This window comes from Rhinoraja longicauda, chromosome 22 (assembly GCF_053455715.1).
Source record: "Rhinoraja longicauda isolate Sanriku21f chromosome 22, sRhiLon1.1, whole genome shotgun sequence".
Classification (NCBI taxonomy): Eukaryota; Metazoa; Chordata; class Chondrichthyes; order Rajiformes; family Arhynchobatidae; genus Rhinoraja; species Rhinoraja longicauda.
In genome coordinates this window covers 18,649,416-18,671,743 of record NC_135974.1, presented here as the reverse complement: position 1 = coordinate 18,671,743, position 22,328 = coordinate 18,649,416, and the positions used below count along the sequence as shown (strand labels likewise).

General features: G+C 42.9%; 1 protein-coding gene across 1 annotated transcript in view; it reads left to right on the top strand.

Moving 5' to 3' along the window:
• The window catches only part of LOC144604668 (EMILIN-3-like), a 33,905-nt gene extending 11,966 nt beyond the window's left edge, over window positions 1–21,939 (top strand). Inside the window, 2 exon segments of the mRNA XM_078419310.1 lie at window positions 14,866–14,997; window positions 19,764–21,939. Coding sequence (XP_078275436.1) covers window positions 14,866–14,997; window positions 19,764–20,101 — 470 coding nt within the window. The 3' untranslated portion in view covers window positions 20,102–21,939.
• The last annotated feature ends 389 nt before the right edge of the window (window positions 21,940–22,328 follow it).

Genomic DNA, 22,328 nt, shown 5'->3' with positions numbered 1-22,328 from the left:
TCTCCTCTCATCCTTCTAAATTCCAGTGTATACAAGCCTAGTCGCTCCAGTCTTTCAACATATGATAGTCCCGCCATTCTGGGAATTAACCTAGTAAACCTTCGCTGCACGCCCTCAATAGCAAGAATATCCTTCCTCAAATTTGGAGACCAAAACTGCACGCAGTACTCCAGGTGCGGTCTCACTAGGGCCCTGTACAACTGCAGAAGGACCTCTGCTCCTATACTCAACTCCTCTTGTTATGAAGGCCAACATTCCATTGGCTTCCTTCACTGCCTGCTGTACCTGCATGCTTCCTTTCAGTGACTGATGCACTAGGACACCCAGATCTCGTTGTACATCCCCTGTTCCTAACTTGACACCATTCAGATAATACTCTGCCTTCCTATTCTTACCACCAAAGTGGATAACCTCACACTTATCCACATTAAACTGCATCTGCCATGCATCCGCCCACTCACACAACCTGTCCAAGTCACCCTGCAACCTCATAGCAACTTCCTCACAGTTTACACTACCACCCAGCTTTCTATCATCTGCAAATTTGCTAATGGTACTTTTAATCCCTTCATCCAAGTCAAGGTTTGTAGCTTAGTTCTTTTCTGTAGATTGTCTGTAGGATGTAAAACTGGGATAACTAGTGATCGTTGGTCTACGCAGACTCGCTGTAGTGATCGTTGGTCCACACAGACTCGCTGGGCCAAAGGGCCTGTTTCCTCGCTGTACCTCTAAAACTAAAACTAAATCAACTTGTTTTTAAAAGTTAGAATAGGGAGTGAGGCCAGAGGGTGCTGAGGGATTTCAGTCCATGAACGAAAACAAGGATTGTTTTGCCAGAACAAAAGGTCATACATTTCTGATAATAAAGGGAAAAACCTTTGCTAATAGGGTTGTGAATCATTAGCCCAGATGCTCTGAATGTTCAGTTTATTTTGGAATGAAATTGCGGTATACTAAGAGAATAAGGGACATAGCAATATACAGTTAATGGCAGGGCCTTTAAAAGCGTTGATATGCAGAGGGATCTTGGAGTCCAGGTTCATAGCTCACAGAAGATCATAGTTATTCAGCATGGAAACAGAACCTTCAGGCCAATCTACCCATGCCGACCAACATCCCCCACCCTCACTAGTCCCAACTGCCTGTGTTTGCCCCATATCCTTCTAAACCTATTCTATCAACGTACCTGGCCAAATGTTTAAGGTGGAAGCACCAGTAGATTGATTAAGAAGCCATATGGTATGCTTACCTTCATTGCCAGGGGCATTGAATATAAAAGTCAGGAAGTCATGATGCAGCTCTTTAAGACTTTGGTTTGGCCGCATTTGGAGTATTGCGTTGTACTTCTGGTGGCCCCATTAGAGGAAAGATGTGGAGGTTTTAGAGAGGGTGCAGAGGAGGTTTAATAGAATGCTGCCTGGATTAGAGAATTGAATAGGGTTAGAGGGAAAGGTTGACCTGCAAGTCTTTGGGATATGGGAGCACCTGGAAGAAACCCAGGTGGTCACAGGGAGAATGTGCAAACTCCACACAGACAACACCCAAGGTCAGTATCAAACTTGAGTCTCTGGTGCTATGAGGCAGAGCTGCTGAGAAGAACTTGGCAGAATTAACTGGAATGTATGCTTCTTTGCCAAATCTGTTGCCTCGGTTGTGCCAAGTGGTCCATCTGTTTTGCATTAATTGAGATTTATCATAGTTTGATATATAGTAGCTTGTTAGGCCATTTCAGAAGGCACTTAAGAATCCACCACAATCCCATGGGTCTGGAGTCACAAAAGGTTAGTTTTATGTTCATAGTTATGGATGCAAGTTTGTTTCTGTTACAGATAATTTAATGAATTAAAATTGGATAGGACAGGTTTAGAGGGATATGGACAAATGCAGGTAGATGGGACTTCACATTATCGTTTCCTTAACCGACAAAATTACGAAAAAGTCAAGGATCACACCAAGGCAAAGGCCTCTCTCGGGCTATTTGGACGGCACATCACAGAGCCATGGTAATATTGCTTATCGTGGTATATTGCTTATAATTCTGCAGTGAGCCAGGAATAAAACTACCTGGAAGGTCGTGTGCTTCTATGTAGCAAACATTTTTTTTTTAAAGAATGGATTTTGAAATGTGAAATGTGGAAATAGTTGTGGTCCAACATGTCCAAAACTCTCCTTTGACACTGGAGAGCAGAAGTTGATTCTGCTTACGAATACCTATAGTGTGGCTTAGGTGGTAGTATTTTTTAATCAAGTCAGAAAGTTGCACGTTTAAGTTCAACTCTAAAAAAACAAAATTCCAGGCGGTTAAATGAACCGCAATATTGAGGAAGTGTTGCAGTCGCAAAGCAGCAGTGCCCAAATCCTAACAAAGACCCATTGGATCACAAGACCCCAATAATTTGGCCCTCAAGCAACCCTGTCTTAATTACACTGATGGTTCCTACTTAACACACAGATTTTTAATAATATTAAATACATAGCACAAAGCTCGTCGTCTACCGGAGTAAGTTTCCTTTTCTAGTCTCAGACTACAGATGCCGAAAATGTGGCTTGATTGGTAGAGCTTTTACATTAAGTCAAAAGGTAGTGGGTTTAAGCCCCGCTATACAAACTTGCACCCAAACTTCCAGGCAGTCAACTCACCATAGATTTGAAAAAGTGCTGCAGTTTCAAAGTAGTCATCTTCTGGTTATTATTTCCAAGAAAAATGGTGGTGTTTTCCCTCGTTTCTTGCACATACTTATTCCTTATTGATTTGCAGTGGGAGCAGGAAGAATTTAAAAAGGCAAGTCTCACAGTTGTGATAATGGAAATAATTTAAAAGGCAAGTCTCACAGTTGTGATAATGGAAATAATTTAAAAGGCAAGTTTCACAGTTGTGATAATGGAAATAATTTAAAAGGCAAGTCTTGCAGCTCAGATAATTGGCTAATTAACAGCTGCTAGTAAAATGAAGGTCAGCTGAAGTGGAGCAGACATAGTGACAGCAGCCAGAATGAGAATGGGACATTGAGGTTTGGGCTCAAGAGGCTTTGGCAAGAGCAGGCTTCAGCCAGGGTGACGGCATAATAAGGGTTTGGTCTGTCACTTCTTTGACATTTTTTGCTTTGGAGCGCAACTTGGTCTTGGGCGTGCAACTTGGGCGGCACGGTAGCGCAGCGGTAGAGTTGCTGCTTTACAGCGAATGCAGCGCCGGAGACTCAGGTTCGATCCTAACTACGGGTGCTGCACTGTAAGGAGTTTGTACGTTCTCCCCGTGACCTGCGTGGGTTTTCTCCGAGATCTTCGGTTTCCTCCCACACTCCAAAGACGTAGAGGTATGTAGGTTAATTGGCTGGGTAAATGTAAAAATTGTCCCTAGTGGGTGTAGGATAGTGTTAATGTACGGGGATCGCTGGGCGGCACGGACTTGGAGGGCCGAAAAGGCCTGTTTCCGGCTGTATATATATGATATGATATGGTCTTGGTGTATAAGAGATGGAGGCTAGTGCAGTGGAGTGCTCAGCTTGTGGGATGTGGGAACTCGGGAAGACGCTCAATGTACCCGAGGACTACATCCGCAGGAGGTGCGTCCATGTACAGCTCCCAAAAGATGGCATTAGGGACTGAAGCTGCAGTTGAACTACCTCAGGCTTGTCTGGGAAAGTGAGCAAGTCATAGATAGGTTATAGAGAGGAGGTCACACTTAAGTCGTAGGCAGGGAATAAATGGGTGGCCACCAGAAAAGGAAGTGGGCAGAGAGTTCAGGAATCCCCTGTGGCCATTTCCCTGCAAAGTAGGTATAGGCTTTTGGTTCCTGTTAAGGGGTTGATCATTAAGGGGACAGCAGCAACGGCCAGGGTTGCCTCAAAGACACAGTGGGGTCGGGTGAAGTCAGGCAGAGCAGTAGTGATAAGAGAGAGGAGATTCATTAGTTAGGGGAACAGACAGGAGGTTCTGAGGCATCAAACAGGACTCCGGGATGATCTGTTGCTTCCCTGGTGCCAAGCTCTGGGATGTCTTGGAGTGCCCATAGAGCATTCTTAAGGGGGAGATGGGGCAGCCACAAGTTGTTGTTAATGTCTGTACAAATTACATAGGTGGGAAAAGGGACAAGGTTCTGCAGAGTGAATATTGGGAGTTAGGCAAAATGGTAAAATGCAGGCTGGTAATCTCTGGATTATTACTGATGCATGTGTTAGTGAGAACAGCATTAGGAGGAGTGGACAGATAAATGCATTGCCTTTGGTGCAGGTGACAGGGATTCAGATTTTTGGGCCATTCGGATCCCTTCTGGGGCAAAGGTCAGCTGTACGAGGAAAGGCTGCACCTGAACTGGAGGGGCACCAACATCCTTTCAGGGAGGTTTGCTCGTGCTCTTTGTGTGGGTTTGACCTAGAATGTCAGGGGAGTATAGGGGGGAGGGGGGGTGGAACCAGAGCAGCAGGTCAGCAAATGGAAGGCCTGATGAGAAAGTGGAGGTTATGACGAGTAACTCTCGAAGGAAGGACAGGCAGACAGAGGTTCATGACTATGGTGATAATGAAGGGCTACAGTGTGTTTCCTTCAATGAACCTAGGGCCTGGATCAGTGCTTGGAATTAGGATGTTGTGGTCATCATGGGAGCTTGTTTGCGAGATGGACACAACTGGCAATTCAATGTACCAGGGTTTCAATGTTTCAGGCGTGATAGAGAGAGATAAGGGAGGTGGAGGAGTTGCTTTACTAATCAGGGAGAATGTCACAGCCTTACTCAGAGAGGGCATACTGGACGGTGCATCTGCCAGTGCATTATGAGTTCAACTCAAAAATAATAAAGGAACAATTACTCTAATGAGATTATATGGCCAGTGGGAGTTAGAGGATTAGATATGTAGACAGATTACAGGATGCAAGAACCACAGGGTTGTTGTAGTGCGTAACTAACTTCCCCAACATTGACTGGGATCTACTCATTTCAAGAGGATCAGATGGGGTAGACTTTATTAGATGTATCCAAGGAGGTTTCCATAAACAGTAAGTGGATAGTCCACGCAAGGGGGGACCATTCTGGACCTTGTATTGGGGAATGAGCCTGGCCAGATGACTGGTGTTCTGGTAGAACAATTTGGGGATGGTGATCAAAGTATTAAGATTGTTTTGAAATGGATAGGTCTGGATGTTGCGGGAAGGTACTTAATTGGTATAGAGCAGATTACAATGTCATTGGGCAGGAGCTGGGGGGGTAAATTGGAAGCAGTTATTGGGTAAGTCCGCAGTTGACATGTGGGAGTTGTTTAAAGACTGGCTGATCAAAGTGCATGATCAACATGTTCCAGTAAAAAGGAGGGATTAATGATGGCAATGTAAGAGAACCGTGGTTGACCAAGGAGGTTGTAAACATGGTCACGAAGAAAAAGGAAGCATATGTCAAGCTTCAGAACGTGCCATCAGACAAAGCTTATGAGGAATATAAAGTGAACAGGAAAGAACTCAAGCGGGTGATTAGAATGGCCAAAAATAAGAGGGTGACCAGGGAGAAGGTAGGCACAGTTCAAGGATAAAGAAGGGTATCTATGCTTAGATTTGGAGAATGTAGGTGAGGTGCTAAATGAGTTCTTTGCATCTGTTTTTACTGAGAAGAATTTGGAGGACCAGGTAGAAAATACAAATATGCTCTGGCAGTTTAGAAGGTGGTGGTGCTGAGGCTCTTGAAGAACATGAAAGTGGATTAATTCCCAGTGCCTAATGGGTTCTACTCCAGGTTATTTAGAGAGATGAGAGAGGAGATTGTGTAGGGCCTTGATGAGGATCCTTATTTCATCTCTAGCCGCAGGCAAAGACCCAGAGGACTTGGTGGCCAATATTGTTCCACTGTTTAGGAAAGAAAGTAGAGAGAATCCAGGGTACTAAAGGTTGGTGAACCTCACATCAGTGGTAGGGAAACTATTGGAGAGAATTCTTCAAGAGTATTTATTCCCAATTGGAAGATAATGGGCTAATTTGGGATAGCCAGCTTGGCTTCGTATGCGGCACCTCATGCCTTATTAACAATTGAGTTTTGAGGAGGTGACGAAGGATGTTATTGAAGGTACGGCGGTGGATGTTGTACACATGGATTTTAGGAAGGGTTTTGATAAAGTCCCTCATGGTAGGCTGGTCCAGATGAATAAGATGCATGGGATTTATGGTGACTTTGTTGTATGGATTCCGAACTGGTCTATTCATAGAAGACAGAGGGGTGTGGTGGATGAAAGATATTCTGGCTGGAGATCTGAGACCAGTGGAGTTCCGTAGGGATCTGTGCTGGGACCTCTGCTGTTTGTGATATATTTAACAAATTTGGACATAAATGTAGAAGGGTTGATGAATATGTTTGCTGACAACACCAAAATTAGAGGAGTTGCAGATAGTGATGAAGCCTGTCAGAATACATAGCAGAGTACAGCAGGATATAGATCAGCTGCAGAAATGGGTGGTGAAATGGTAGATGGAGTTTAGCCTGCAGTTAAGAGCAAGACCATGACAGCATTGATGTGCAGGATGTTGGAGACTACATTCATAGCTCACTGAAGGTGGTAGCACTAGATGGGATGGTAAAGATGTATAGTATGCTTGCTATCTTTGCCAGGAGCATTGAGAATAAGAGTCTGGAAGTCATGATACAGCTGTATAAGACTTTGATTAGGCCGCAGTAGTAGCAATTACATGCAGCTCTAGTCACCTCATTACAGGAAGGGTGTGGAGGCTTTGGAGAGGGTGCAGGGAAGGTTTACCAGAATGCTGCCTGGATTACATAGAAGCATAGAAAATAGGTGCAGGAGTAGACCATTCAGCCCTTCGAGCCAGCACCGTCATTCAATATGATCATTGCTGGATTTCAGCTCCAAGGAGGGGTCGGGTAGACGTATGGTTTACTCTGGAGGTTGAGGGAGACTTGATAGAAGTATGTAAAATGATGAAAAGCATAGATAAGGTAGACATTCAGATTATTTTTCCCTGGGTGGAAATGTCCACACTAGAGGGCACAGCTGTAAGGAGAGAGGGGGAATGCTTAAAGGAGATGTGCAGGCCAACTTTGTTTTAACACTCAGAGTGATGAGGGCCTGGAACATGTTGCGAAGGATGGTGGTGGAAGCAAATACGATGGAGGCAAATGAGACGTTTTTATATAGGCACATGGAAGTGCAGGAAATAGACAGATATGGATCGTGCACAGGCAGATGAGATCAATTTAACATGGCATCATGTTCGGCACAAACATTGTGGGCTGAACGGCCTGTTCCTGTGTTGTACTGTTCTACATCTCCAAGTTCTTTTGCATCAATCTCCTTCACATCCACTAAGTGAATCAATGTTAGCATCCTCTCCTGGGCAACACTTCTAACATTGAAATCAAACTGCACAAGAAATCCAGTGTAAATGGTTGGAGTGTTCCACCTCCCAAACTGCTGACCCACCTACACACCCCTCTGCCCTATCAGTGGCAGAGTCTGTCCATCCCAAAGTGGCTTCAAGGTCCACTTCAGGAATCATCCTAAGTGCCAAGGGACTGCCTAAGAAGAAATTAGAGAGTAAAATAAATTGGTCTTTATGAACCTGCACTTTTTATAATTTAGATTTCTTTTAAACTTGATATTGCATTATTTTACTAAAAACGTTCTTAGTTTTTAAAAGTTTTTTTCTAAAGGTTTGGGGGGTACATTTACTATGTAAACCAGTAATTGGTGTCTGCATATGAACAAAATATAACATAATCTGTTGTATCTGCAGTTTGAGACTTTAGAAATTTCCTTTATGGTCTTAAATCCTAAACTCCAATCTTATAAATTCCATTCAAAATGAACTCCGGATCTCAGATCCCATCTAAATATATGTGGCAATGTGCCCATACTTTCTGCTTTTAATCTGCTTCTTCTTTTAGATGACAGCATACAATAGTTTAGTTACAAGATTTTAATATACATCTGCGCTGCAACGAGGAAACCAATCTTTTACAGATTAAGCTAGAAAATGACTTTTGGAATATCAGTTAAAGTGGCATGCAGGCTGGAGTGTTCTTTACCCTTCTATTCTTCAAAATTTGGCTCAGACTTTTTACAGTCATACCCAACATTGAACTACAACATTAGGGTTGTGAAGTTGAAAATTGGTGTTGGACATGGGGATCGTACACTTTGAATTCCTGATGGAGGGAGTCAGAGGCAAAGTAGCTATATCATTATTCCATTTTGCGATGTCTTACCAGAAAGTACATGGTTCCCATCTCCCATCAGGCTAAAGATATAGAAGTGTGAAAACACGCATCTCCAGATTCAGGGACAGTTTCTTCCTTGCTATTATCAGGCTACCAACACAGCAGTCCTGAACTACTATCTAACTCATTGGAGACTCTTGGACTGTCTTTGATTGAACTTTACTGACTTTATCTTGCAATAAACGTAACTCACGTTATTCTCTTTGTCATTTTCTGTACACTGTGGATGACTCGATTGTAATCATATTGTCTTTCCGCTGACTGGTTAGCAGGCAACAAAAGCTTTTCACGATACCTCGGCACACGTGACAATAAACTAAACTCCTGTTTTGCAACTGCCAGACTGGGTCAGAACAGGATCTTCCTTCTCAGTAGCATAACGTTGATATCCATTAGGAACCAATATAATAGTAACCAGGACTGCACTATTAGGGCTACTGAATGCTTTTGTCTGAGAGACAATGTGCTTTTTGAAATGGCAACTGGATTTGAAATTACTTAGTTAATCCACAAATTTCTATCACTGTTACAGCTTTAGTCCCTTATGAATTAAAAACAAACTCCAGGAAATGCTTCAAGGGTCAGGCAGCATTCTGCGGAGAGAGAAACAGAGAAGGATCATTGATGGGAAATGTTAAACACTGTTCTTCTCTCTACAGAATGTTGACCGACATGTGAACTATTTCCAGCACTTTTGTTTTTATTTCTGCTTTTCAGCTTCTGATTTTCATACAAAACCTGTTTAGTAACGATCTCCTTTCATCTGATGAATGATTCACAACAGGTGATACCGACAGAACCTGTTTGACCAACCAGCTGATTTTCCAAACTGCTTTATGATTAAGCAGATTTGGCATAACTTTAGCACATGCTGTAAAATAATTATTGGCTTTTCATCAGAAATCCTATTTAGCTAAGTATTCATTTTAATCAAATTAATATGTCAGTCATTACTGCACTTAAACCGAAATATGTAGGAACTCCGGATCAAAGTTGACGACCTGGAGTCTGAACTTCAAACGCTGCGGCACGTCAGGGATGGGGAGAATTACCAGGGTGCTGTGTTTCTGGAGGCAGTCACACCCATTAGATTAAATGCTTCCAACGTGGTCTGTGGTAAGGAGGAGAGTGTGACTGCAGGTGAGGTAGGAATGCGGACAGCGGCAGATGCAGTGTTAGAGGAAGCTCAGCCTTTGAGCTTGTCAAGCAGGTTTGACATTCTTGCTCCACGTACATACAAACGTGAGGGCTGTCGGAAGGACGAGCAACTTAACCAAGGCTGTTGATCAGGGATTCAAGAGGGGAGTGAGAAGAGATGCATAGTTGTCATTGGGGATAGTATAACGAGGCGAATAGACTCTGTCATGAGGGTCAAGAGCCCTGAAGACTGTGTTGCCTGTCTGGTTCCTGGTTTCAGGACATCTCATCTAACCTACAGTGGAACTTGGAGTGGGAGGGGAAAAATCCAGTCGTTGTGGTCCATGTGGGTATCAATTACATAGGTAGAACAAAGAAAAAAATCCGCTAAAGGAATTTCAGCAGCTACGGACTACATTGAAAAAGCAGAACCAAAAAGGTAATAACCTCTGGATTGCTACCTGAGCCATGAGCAAATTGGCATAGGGTCGAGAAGATTAAAGAGGTGAACGTGTGGCTCAAAGTTTGGTGTGGGAGAAATGGATTTGAATTCGTAGGACATTGGCACCAGTATTGGGGCAGGAGCTGTTCTGATGAGTATTGTGATCAGTTTTGGGCCTCATATCTCAGGAAGGATGTGATGGCATTGGAGACGGTTCAGACGAGGTTTACAAGAATGATTTTTTTTAGATTTTTTAGATTTAGAGTTACAGCGCAGAAACAGGCCCTTCGGCCCACCAGGTCCGCGCCGCCCAGCAATCCCCGCACACTACACCCACTAGAGACAAAAAAAATTAAACATTTGCCCAGCCAATTAACCTACATACCTGTACGTCTTTGGAGTGATGTATGATGATCCCGGGAATGATTGGATTAACGTATGATGAGCCTCTGATAGCACTGGAATTTAGAAGGACGAGGGGGGACCTCATTAAAACTTACCAAATGGTGATAGGTCAGGATAGAGTGGACATGGAGAAGATATTTTCACTAGTGGGAGAGTCTAGAACCAGAGGGTATAAAGGATGTACCTTTAGATAGGAGATGTGGAGGAATTTATTCAGTCAGAGGGTGGTGAATCTGTGGAATTCATTGCCACAGATGGTTGTGGAGGCCAAGTCTTTGGGTGTATTTATGGTAAAAATTGACAGTATCCTGATTAGTAACAGTGTTCAGGGGTTTTGGGGAGAAGGCAGGAGAATGGGATTGAGAGGAAAAGATGGATCAGCTATGATTGAATGGCAGGGTAGACCCGATGGGCCAAATGGCCTCATTCTGCTCCTTTGACTTATGAACGAATGTACTTTATTGTTTCCTGGTAAAAATATAGTTTTGCGAAGCTACAGTTAAAACCTACGAATGCATCCAGGTCTTCATTAACGTATCTTCTGGGCAGCAATTTTTTTTCAATACATCTACAATGCCACAGTCTCGCTATATGCATAGAGATTTATTAAGAATTTTGAGGTTTGATGCAGTGGTGAAAATGCTTGGCTTTTGCCTGGCCAGAATACCATAAAAATAAGTGACTCATTCCACTTTTTAAGCTTGTAAAGAGTAAAATAATTATTACTTATTGTATGTTCAACCACATTGATCGTTAAAAAATATATAATTTGACAAGGTCACAAGTTTATTTCTGAACAGAATATGCCATCATTATTTTCAAATTTGCACTGATCCATGGTTGACAGCCATCTTCACTATCTACAATATCACCCACTCTAATGTAATCTGCAAACTCACTAATCATGCATAGAAAGGAACTACAGACGCTGGTATATATTGATGATAGATACAATATGCTGGAGAAACTCAGCAGGTAAGGCAGCATCTCTGGAGAAAAAGGGAGAATGTGCAAACTCTGTACAAACAGCACCTGTAGTCAGGATCAAACTAAAGCAGAATCCATAATGATCAGAATCCCTAATTATCAAGCCTAATGAATCCATTTCTGACTTTGTCACTCAGTTTACAAACATTTCTTTGCAGTTTGGTATCTGATAGTTAGTTATGCTTCAGACTGACACTCCAGTGGAGTATTGAGAAGCTGCAGTGGAGTACTGGGAAGGCATGGCACAGAGTTGCTGTCTTGCAGTGCCAGAGACCCGGGTTTGAATCTGACTGTGGGTGCTGTATATACGGAGCTTGCACGTTCTCGGCACATATGGGTTTCTCTGGGTGCTCCCGTTTCCTTCCACATTCCAAAGATGTGCAGGTTTGTAGGTTAATTGGCTTTTGTAAATTTCCCCTAGTGTAGGATACAACTAGTCTTTGGGCGATCACTGGTTGGCAAGGACTTGGTGGGCCGAAAGACCTGTTTCCACACTGTATCTCTAAACTAAACTTTGATTTAATGGCTCATTGACAGCACATCTGCAGACTATCCACTCTCGTGCATGAAGACAAATCACATGGCACTATTTTGAACAGAGATGATTTCCCCAGAATGCTGATTAATATTTATCCTTTGCTAAACTTTGATAAAGAACAAATTATCTAGACATGAGAACTCGATGTGCTCAAATTGACTGCCACTTTTCCTACACAAACCAGGGACAAACCAAAGGCACCTCAAATTCTTCAGTGGTTTGGGGTATCAAGATATGGATGTGAAAGGTGATAGAAATTCCTTTCTTTTCTTGTGTACATAAAATGATCAAATTGCCATGATCTTTCAATTACTGCCATTACAAAGTGAACATAATATCTAGGTATGTCATAAGACCATAAGTGATAGGAGCAGAATTACACCATACTTCTTCGCCATTCAATCGTGACTGATCTATCTCTCCCCCAACCCCACTCTCCTGCCTTCTCCCCATAACCCCTGACACCCATCTGCAAGAAAACTGCAGATGCTGGTTTAAATCGAAGTTAGACACAAAATGCTGGAGTAACTCAGTGGGCCAGGCAGCATCTCTGGAGAGAAGGAATGGGTGACGTTTCGGGTCGAGACCCTACTTCCGTCTGAAGAAGTGTCTTGACACGAAACGTCACCCATTCCTTCTCTCCAGAGATACTGCCTGACCCGCTGAGTTACTCCACCATTTTGTGCCTACCCCTGACACTTGTACTAATCAAGATTCTATCTATCTGTGCTTTCTGTGCTTTCAAAATATCCATTGACTTGGCCTCCACAGCCTTCTGTGGCAAAGAATTCCACGTTCACCATCCTCTGACTAAAGAAATTAGTCCTATAATTCTGAGGCTATGACCTCTAGTCCTAGACTCTCCCACTAGTAGAACCATCTTCTCCGCATCTACTCTATCCAAGCTTTTTCACTATTCCTACACAATACACTATTCACTACTATGTCTACATTAAAAGAGTAGTTTACTGCATAGTAGGCACTTATAAGATCGAAAGGAGTGCATTCCTCTTAGGCCTGTTATAAACCAATAGTGCAATCACGTCAGACACAAATGTTTCTTTAAAAGGGTATAAGTAGGAGCCACTTGGGAGGAGACAAAGCTCAAGCCTTCCAGACTCTGATTCTCTCCCACTTGGCATGATTTTGTACTCAGTAGCTTAGCACAAAGTGCCCAGTTTTCTTAACCTGAGAATGATATTCTAGCTTTTCTTTTCACCTCCTGCAATCACTGTTATCCCCATCACAATCAGTGGTAGGAAAATGACTAATTTGGCAGGTTTAGCAGCCATAAGCAATAGCCATGATATGCATTACATGCTGAATGTATTAAGAAAGCTGCACTGCATTAAGAAAGTGGTCAATGATCAACGGCAACACTTCAGACGGAACCATATTGAATGCATCAAAAGTGTTTCTTTTTGAACTTTGTTCAAGTTTTTGAATTCTCTGCATGTATTGGTTTAATATGAATAATAGCAGAGTTGGGGAATATTTTCCTTGATAATGGTGCCAAGTTTCACTTCAATTTATCCTTTGTGTTTCTATCCATCTGGCGTTGAAAGTAGTTTTGTTTATAGACAATAGACAATAGGAGCAGGAGTAGGCCATTCGGCCTTTTGAGCCAGCACCACCATTCAATGTGATCATGGCTGATCACTCTCAATCAGCACCCCGTTCCTGCCTTCTCCCCATACCCCCTGACTCCGCTATCCTTAAGAGCTCTATCGAGCTCTCTCTTGAATGCATTCAGAGAATTGGCCTCCACTGCCTTCTGAGGCAGAGAATTCCACAAATTTACAACTCTCTGACTGAAGAAGTTTTTCCTCATCTCCGTTCTAAATGGCCTACCCCTTATTCTTAAAATGTGGCCCCTGGTTCTGGACTCCCCCAACATTGGGAACATGTTTCCTGCCTCTAACGTTTAGATTACAGATACAATGTGGAAACTGGCCCTTCAGCCCACCGAGTCCATGCCAACCACCCGTACAGTAGCTCTATCCTTTGCACCATGGACAATTTACAGAAGCCAGTTAACCCACAAAACTGCAAGTGTTTGGAATGTGGGAGGAAATCAGAGCACCCAGAGAAAACCCACACTGTCACAGGGGAAATGCACAAACTCTGTACAAATAGCGCCTGTAGTCAGGATCGAATCAGGGTCTCTGGGGCTGTAAGACAGCAATTCTACTGCTGTGCCACTGTGCCCCCCCCCCCCTCTAAATATAAATGAACTGGTTTAGTTTAGTTTTAGTTTAGTGATTCAGCGCAGAAACAGGCCTTTCGGCCCACCGAGTCCACACTGACCAGTGTTCCCCGCACATTAACACTACCCTACACACACTAAAGACAAATTACACATACACCAAGCCAATTAACCTATATACCTGTATGTCTTTGGAATGTGGGAGGAAACCGAAGATCTCGGAGAAAACCCCCGCGATTATGGGGAGAGTGTATAAACTCCGTACAGACAGCACCCTTAGTTGGGATCGAACCCGGGTCTCCGGCGCTGCAAGCTCTGTAAGGCAGCAACTCTGCCACTGCACCACCGTGCCGCCCTTAATATCTGGAATGTTTAGTCCATAGCCTCTGTAAGGCAGCAACTCTGCCCCTGCATCCACCTCAGATCACAGCATTGAAGCTTAGCGCCCAAATCCTAATAACAGTATCATCAAGAATTTTAATTGACACGAACAATTTAAAGCAGAAGAAAAATGATTCAGCAACTGTACAGTCTGATATTATAAAACACGGATAACTCTGTGGTCAATTAACTATACAGCACTGGCATATACCCAATTAAAGAAAGCATAAAGTACAACAATTGACCTTATTTTACAGTTCTGTTTACTGTTCCCAATATAGGAAGAGCTCTGAACAGATTCTTCCCATCACAAATATTTCCTGCGTTGGCAGTATCCAGCTGGCCAAAGCAGATTTTATTTATCCCAAGAATACCTACATTAAATAGATCCAATTTGCATGGCTGTTTTCCATTATTGAATTCTGCTGTCCAGGTTGAGTAATGGATTTTATTGGTGAATTTTCAATTCAATCAGTAAAATCGACTAATTCTTCACTTAGTTCTATCAATGTCTATTTTATTGATAAGTATATTCATCACTCGTATTTTATTAACAGGAAACAAGGATTTTACAAAACAAGTTGTGTTTTCTGTTGGTCTAACTGAAGAGCCCTTCACTGCTAATAATGGGGTTTTAAGGTTCAACAAAATTCTCATCAACGATGCAGGTCATTACGCAACCAACACAGGTATGACATCACTGGCAAAGCATGCAGTTGAGTGAGTGAATGAATGAATGAGTGAATGATGCTTTATTATTACATATACCTAAGGTACCCATAGTGAAATGCATACAACCTAAGTTGTACGCAAATGTCGCCACATTTTGGCGCCAACAATGTTACAAAAGTACCGAACAGTCCTATCTAGTGCCTGCCACGTGCCTGCCCTGCACCTTGGTGGTTCCCCATTTGTTCTGAGCTTGGGTTCGGTGCCAATTGCATGGTTGGTGCGGTACTTTATCCCTTCAATCCATCTTAAACCATTACACAGGTCACAGAAGCAAATCATTACTGTAAATTGCTGATGTGATGTTGGAGTCTGCAACGTGGAGGCTCTGGGCCCGGTGCTGAGCCTGGAGTCAGGTGAGGTGATGGCTCCGGCCCACTGGTGGGTCACCCACTCCTTCTATCCAGAGATGCTGCCTGTCCTACTGAGTTACTGCAGCAGTTTTTGTCCTTCTACCCCAATCCTATCCATGCATCTATCCAAATGTTTTTTTAAATATTGTGATAGTACCTGCCTCCACTACCACCTCTGGCAGCTCATTCCATATAGCCACCATCCTTTGTGTGAAAATGTTGCCCCTAAGGTTCCTATTAAATCTTTCCCCTCTTACCTTAAACCTATGTCCTTTGGTTCTGGTTTCCACACTTACCTGTGGTTCGGAGTGGACATCTGAATACTGCCCAAATACTCTTGTCAAATTGCTATTTGTGAATAAAGTCAGAGCCACACAGCATGGATACAGGCCCTTTGGCACAACTCATCCATGTCAAACAAGATGTCAAGGGCGGTATGGTAGCGCAGCGGTAGAGTTGCTGCTTTACAGCGAATGCAGCGCCGGAGACAGGTTCGATCCTGACTACGGGTGCTGCACTGTAAGGAGTTTGTACGTTCTTCCCCGTGACCTGCGTGGGTTTTCTCCGAGATCTTCGGTTTCCTCCCACACTCCAAAGACGTACAGGTATGTAGGTTAATTGACTGGGTAAATGTAAAAAATTGTCCCTAGTGGGTGTAGGATAGTGTTAATGTGCGGGGATCGCTGGGCGGCGCGGACTTGGAGGGCCGAAAAGGCCTGTTTCCGCGCTGTATATATATGATATGATATGATAAGGTGCCCTTTTGAAGCAAATGCCAATAGCCTGCATTTGGTCCATTTCCTTCTAAATCTCTCCTATCCATGTACCAGTCCAAGTGTCTTTAAAATACTGTTATACTATCTGTCTCAACTACCACTTCCAACAGCTGTTCCATGTAGCCACCAAGGGCTGAGTGAAAAAGTCAACGCGTAGATTCCTATTGATTGAATCTTTGCGCTCTCATCTATGTCCTTTGGATCTTGATTAGACCCCTGGGTAAAAAGACTGTACATTTACCCTATTTATTCCCCTCATAGAACAGAACAATACAGTGCAGCACGGCACAAGAACAGGCTCTTCAGCCCACAATGTTTGTGCTGAACATGATGCCAAGACCATCTCATATCTACCTGCACATAATCCACATCCTTCCATATCCATATGCTTATAGAAAAGCCTCTTAAATGCCACTATCGTATCTGCCTCAACCACCAACCCTGGCAGTGTGTCCCCGGCACTCATCACCCTCTGTGTAAATAAAAAGTTGCCCTGCACATTTCCTTGCCATCTAGTATGTGATTTATTTTCATCTTGGGAAATAACTTCTGTCTACCTTATTTATGCCCCTTACAATTTTATATATTTCTATCAGTTTTCCATGCAGCCTCCAGCATTCTGGAGAAAACAATCCAAGTCTGTCCAACCTCTCCCTGTGGCTAATATCCCCTAATCCAGGCAACATATTGGTAAACCTCCTCTGCATCCTTTCCAAAGCCTCCACATCCTTCCTGCAATGAGGCAACTAGAACTGCACACAATATTCCAAAAGTGGCCTGACCAAAACCCATTAAAGTTGCATCATGACATCCTGACTCTGACATATGAATGCCCTGACATATGAAGGCAAGCATACCATATGCCTTCTTTATCAATCTATCTACTTGTGCTGCCACTTTCCGGGAGCGATGGACTAGGACCCCAAGATCCCTCTGTATATCAATGCTGGTGAGGGAAATGCCATTAATTGTATATTTCCCCCTTGCATTTGACCACCCAATGTGCAACACTTCGCACATGTAGAATTAAATTCCATCTGCTAGTGCTCCGCTCACTTCTGTAGCTGATCTATATCCCGTTGTAGCTCTTGACAGCCGTCCTCGCAGTCCATGACCCCAGCAACCTTGGTGCCTTATGCAAACTTATTAACCAACCAGTCTACGTTTATGTCCATTATTTATATATATCACAAATAGTAGAGGTTCCCTCTTGAGATTGTTCTACAACGGTCAGAGACATCCTGGACATTGGCACGAGGGAGGCTACACACCATCCTTGCTGCCACAGAATCTGCTGTCTGTCCACTAACAGGTCTCCTATCTTGATTGCTGTCTGACTTTTTCCTTCCTGCCTGTGGCTCAGAGCCAGACCTGACATTGCACACCATACCACTGCTGCTGCTTCTCTCCTCCAGCCGGTCCTCTCCCACAAGAGCAGTCAAAGGGGTATGCCTGTTGTAGAGGTGAACACCCCAGGGGATTCCTGCCCTTTCTGCCTACCACCTTTCCTGGTGGTCACCCATCCACTTCCTCCTTGTATTTGGGTGTGATCACCTCACTGCAACTCCTCTCAAACCCCAGATAATCCTGAGGTCATCTAGCTGCAGCTCCAGTTCCTTAATGTGATTCTAAAGGAACTGCATTTGAACACACTTACTGCAAATGTAGTCTTCAGCGGCATGGGAAATCCCCCTGACTTCCTGCAGTGGAGCATTCCAATATCCCACCTGCCATCTCAATGACACCCAAATCCTCTGAAGTAATACACAGAGAAGCAGACCATAGCTTGACCTGCCATTTCCTTTCCCTCAGATCTTCTCACTGAAGCCTCTTGAGCCAAAGCCTCAGTTCTGCACTTAGCCTAGACACAGCACTTCAACTGCACAGTAGTTCAACTGCACTGCACTACCACAGTACTGCACATCTGCCACACCTCCGCCACGCTGCCTCTCTCCCAACACCACCACTTCCAAAAGGCCAGTCTGCTAAACCTTCCCTTCCTTTTATTGAGTGCTCTGTCTCGGCCTCAGTCAATCAAAAGCCTGCTTCTTTAAATGTCCCCTCCTCCCCCTCTTCTCAAAACAAACTCTACTTTCCAGCTGATTTTACAAAATTGAGATTTTGAATTTAGCCTCTCAAAATGGCTGCTCACCCACTCTCTCCCTGATTCTCGCAGGTATAAAAGAATCTCTATTCTGTGACTTCCCTCCTTTTTATTGGCTGTTGTGGCTCTTTCTCAGCCAATTAAACGCTCGCAATGGCCCACAATCTTTGTGCTGAACATGCTGCCACGTTAAACTGATCTCATCTGCCTGCACATGTTCCGTATCCCTCTATCCCCTGCACTTCCATATGCCTATCTAAATGCCTCTTAAACATCACAAGCATATCTGACTCCATGGCCACCCCTGGCACGGTGTTCCAGGCCCCCACTGCTTTCTGTGTAAAAATATATGCCCTTCACATCTCCATTAAACCTTCTCCCTCTCACCTTTTTGCTATACCCTCTGGTGTTGGACATTTCCACCCTGGGACAAAGGTTCTGACTGCCTATCCTATCTATGCCTCTCAAAATGTTATATCTACTGTTGGGAGCGATGACCCGGTCTATGCCAGGGATGTGCAGCAGTCAGGCCTGTGACCAGAGCCTAGCTCTGAGACAAAGCCATAGTGGCAGGAGACTTGTTCGTTAGAGGGGTGGACAGGCAGGAGATACTATGGCACCAATTGCGACTCCAGGATAGAATGCTGCCTCCCTGGTGCCAGGGCCCAGGGTCCCAACCAGTCTCAGAGCAGCTGAACGACATTCTCGAGTGGGAGGGGGAGGGGATGCAGCCAGAGGTTGTTGTGCATGTTGGCACAAATGACATAGGTAGGAAAAGGGATGAAGTCCTGCAAAATGATTATAGGGAGCTGGCAAAAGGCTAAAAAGCAGGAACTCCAGGGTAGTGATCTCTGGATTACTCCCATTGCCCAGTACTAGTGAGGGTAGAAAGAGGAACATAGGACAGATAATGCATGCGAGAGAAGTTGGTGCAAGGGGCAGAGATTCAGATTTTTGGACCATTGGGATCTCTTCTGGGGCAAAGGTGACTTGAACAAGAGGAATGTGTTGTACCTGAACTGGCAGGCAGATTTACTGGTGCTGCACATTGGTGGTAGAGGAAGTGTTTACAATAGTGAATGAAATGCATTTAGTGGTAGATAGTGCTAATCAAGGAATTGTTTTGTCCTAATCATCCTGGATGATGTTAAACATCTTGAGCATTTTGGACCTTATTAATTCAACCAGGTTGAAGTTATTCCATTGCATTTGATCTGTGCCTTGTAGGTAGAGGTATGACTTTGAAGGGTTAAGAGACCATTCATCAGTTACCCATTCTCTTGCTCGCTATTTTGGGCCAATTATTCAATTGAACATTTCTTATCTTCAGGATGTTGATCTGCATGTGGGAAATCAATGGTCGGTGATGCATATCTTATAGAAGTTATCGCCAGGCCATTGTGTGGTGTGAATGGCAGTGGAACCTTTGACCAACTTATCAGTTCTGGACACTGCTCAATAGAATATAAAGCTCTCTTTTCTTTGTTTTGCAGGTATATTTACTGTTCCTCACAGTGGACAGTATTTTATTAGCGCTGTGTTGACTCCGCAGAGAAATGAACGCATTGAGGCTGTGCTGACGGTATCCAATGTAAGCATTGCACAAGTGGATACTGCGGGCTACAGGACTGAACTACTAGAAATTGCAATGGATAAGACTGAAAAACATCCTGGAGGTGGCCTTGCTGTATTCAGCCTGATCCTCAGGCTGAAAGCTGGTGACGAAGTCAGTGTTGTTGTCATGTCAGGAAAATTAGCTTACACAGGAACAGAGGAGCTGTACTCTACTTTCAGTGGTATTTTACTGAATGATTTACCAATGCATAGCTGACAAAGCCAACATAACATGAGCAGCGAGAACTGAAAGAAGTGGCCACCATTTGATTTTAAATGATTCCTGCTTATCTCACAACGAACAAACTGGAAATACTTGTTTCAAACGTAGACACCTGGCACTCTGAACCACACTAGAACGGTAATGATGCATGGCCAATCTAGATTTAAAAATCAAGAACCACTAAGTAAAACAAAACTGAGTTGCTGTATATTCAAGCTAAATATGTTCAAAGATAAGGTCTTTAGATTACTGTCCATGTGTTATTAATTCTCTGAGAACAGTAATGTCTTGCCAGAAAGACACTGCTGCAGTAACTCAGCAGATCAGGTAGCATCCCTGGAGAGCATGGATGGGTGATGTTTTGGGTCAGGACCCTTCTTCATCAGTCTGAAGGAGGATCCCAACCCAAAATGTCACCTATCCATGTTCTCCAGCGATGCTGCCTGACCCACTGAGTTACTCCAGCACTTTGGCTTTGTCTGAACGAGTTAAATAGCTTAAGATTTTATATGGGACCTTAAAAGAAATATTTCAGTTGGTGGCCATTTAATCTAAATAGTTTTTCTCTTCAAAGTAAGTCCCACATAAAATGCAAGAGAACTGAACAGCATGAAGTACAATCTGGCGCAAGACAAGTGCTAGGGCAAATCAACATCTGGAGTTCAAAAATGTCCTGTATTGGTTTGAATATTATACTGGCACAACCATTGCCTGCTAAACTGTATATCAGGATATTAGCTACCATCAGCCAGTATAATCCGGTTAGATAATACAACCATGCTAAGTTTTGTTTTCTTAGACATTTTGATTCAGGTAGCTTAAAACGTCCATGTAGTTGCCAGTGTAATTTATTTTGAAATGTAAACTTTAATACTTTATGAAAATCCTTCATTCCCTTATAGAGGCTGAGCTACATAATTCGTGCCAATTTTCATTTCTTCACTTTAAGTTGATGGACATTGCCTCTCACATTAAAATATCCAAAGATTCAGAAAGCAGATAAATGAAATCAACAGTAGTTACCTGGACTCAAGAGCAATAAAGAGCAAATTGAGAAATGAGAGAACATACATTTATCCTCTTATGCGCAATTAGATCATTTCTATCATTATCCCAATCATGGTCAGTTATAACAGGGAATTTTGATCAGGTCTTAATCTTTTACCAGTTGGCAACTCGTATGCTTTCAACGTTTGAACATTATTGGCCTATAAATTGTTTTTACATCAGAGCATTAATTAGATTAGTGCTATATTGCTTTTGTAATATTCATTAACACACTTTTATGGCAGAAATTAAAAACTGCATCTTCAATATTGGTATAAAATGTTACCGAGTGGTTGTGAATGGTCAAAGATTGTGAAGTGGATGAATGTATTTAACTGAAACTAGTTGTGTTAAAAATAACGTTCAAGTACAGATTATAGCACAGTAATTACTTAAGTACTTGATCAATTGACTATTTTAGTGAGTTGACGGTAGACTGTAGTTTAGTTTAAGAGATACAGCTTGTAAACTGGCTCTTCGACCCATCGAGTCTGTGCCGGCAAGCGATCACTCCCGTACACTAGTTCTATCCGACACATGAGGGACAATTTACACAAGCCAATTAACCTCCAAACCTGTACATCCTCCGGAGCACCTGAAGAAAACCCACATGGTCACAGGGGGAACGTGCAAACTCCGTACAGACAGCACTCGTAGTTGGGATCGAACCCAGGACTCTGGTGCTGTAAGGCAGCAGCTGCGCCACTGTGCCACTCAAAGAGCAAAAAGCAGCCAGAACATTTGTAGTGATTTGAAATATTTGTCCAAAAATGTATTGAGAAAATCTATAATTGTTAATATTTAGTAATAAATGCTAGCATTACATTGCAGTTCAGAATTTTTTTAATATAACTAAGAATTGTTCAACATACACATGAACTTGAAATCCTCTTGTTTTGTATATTAGTGTACATCTTTGAACATATGAAACTTGGTGAAAAAGCAACTTTCTGGTGCTATTTCTGTAAATTAAATACACATTTTCTACTGTTTAATTTAATGTTTGCAATAAACATGGTTTGAAATTATGCCAAATACAGAGTGAAATCAATTATGTAACTTGTTAAAGTTCATACATGATGACAATCTTGGGTGTTCATCTGAGTAAAAAAAGTGCACAATGGAAAACTGGGCAATAAATTTTTTTAAATTTGTAAGCACATAGATTTTTTTG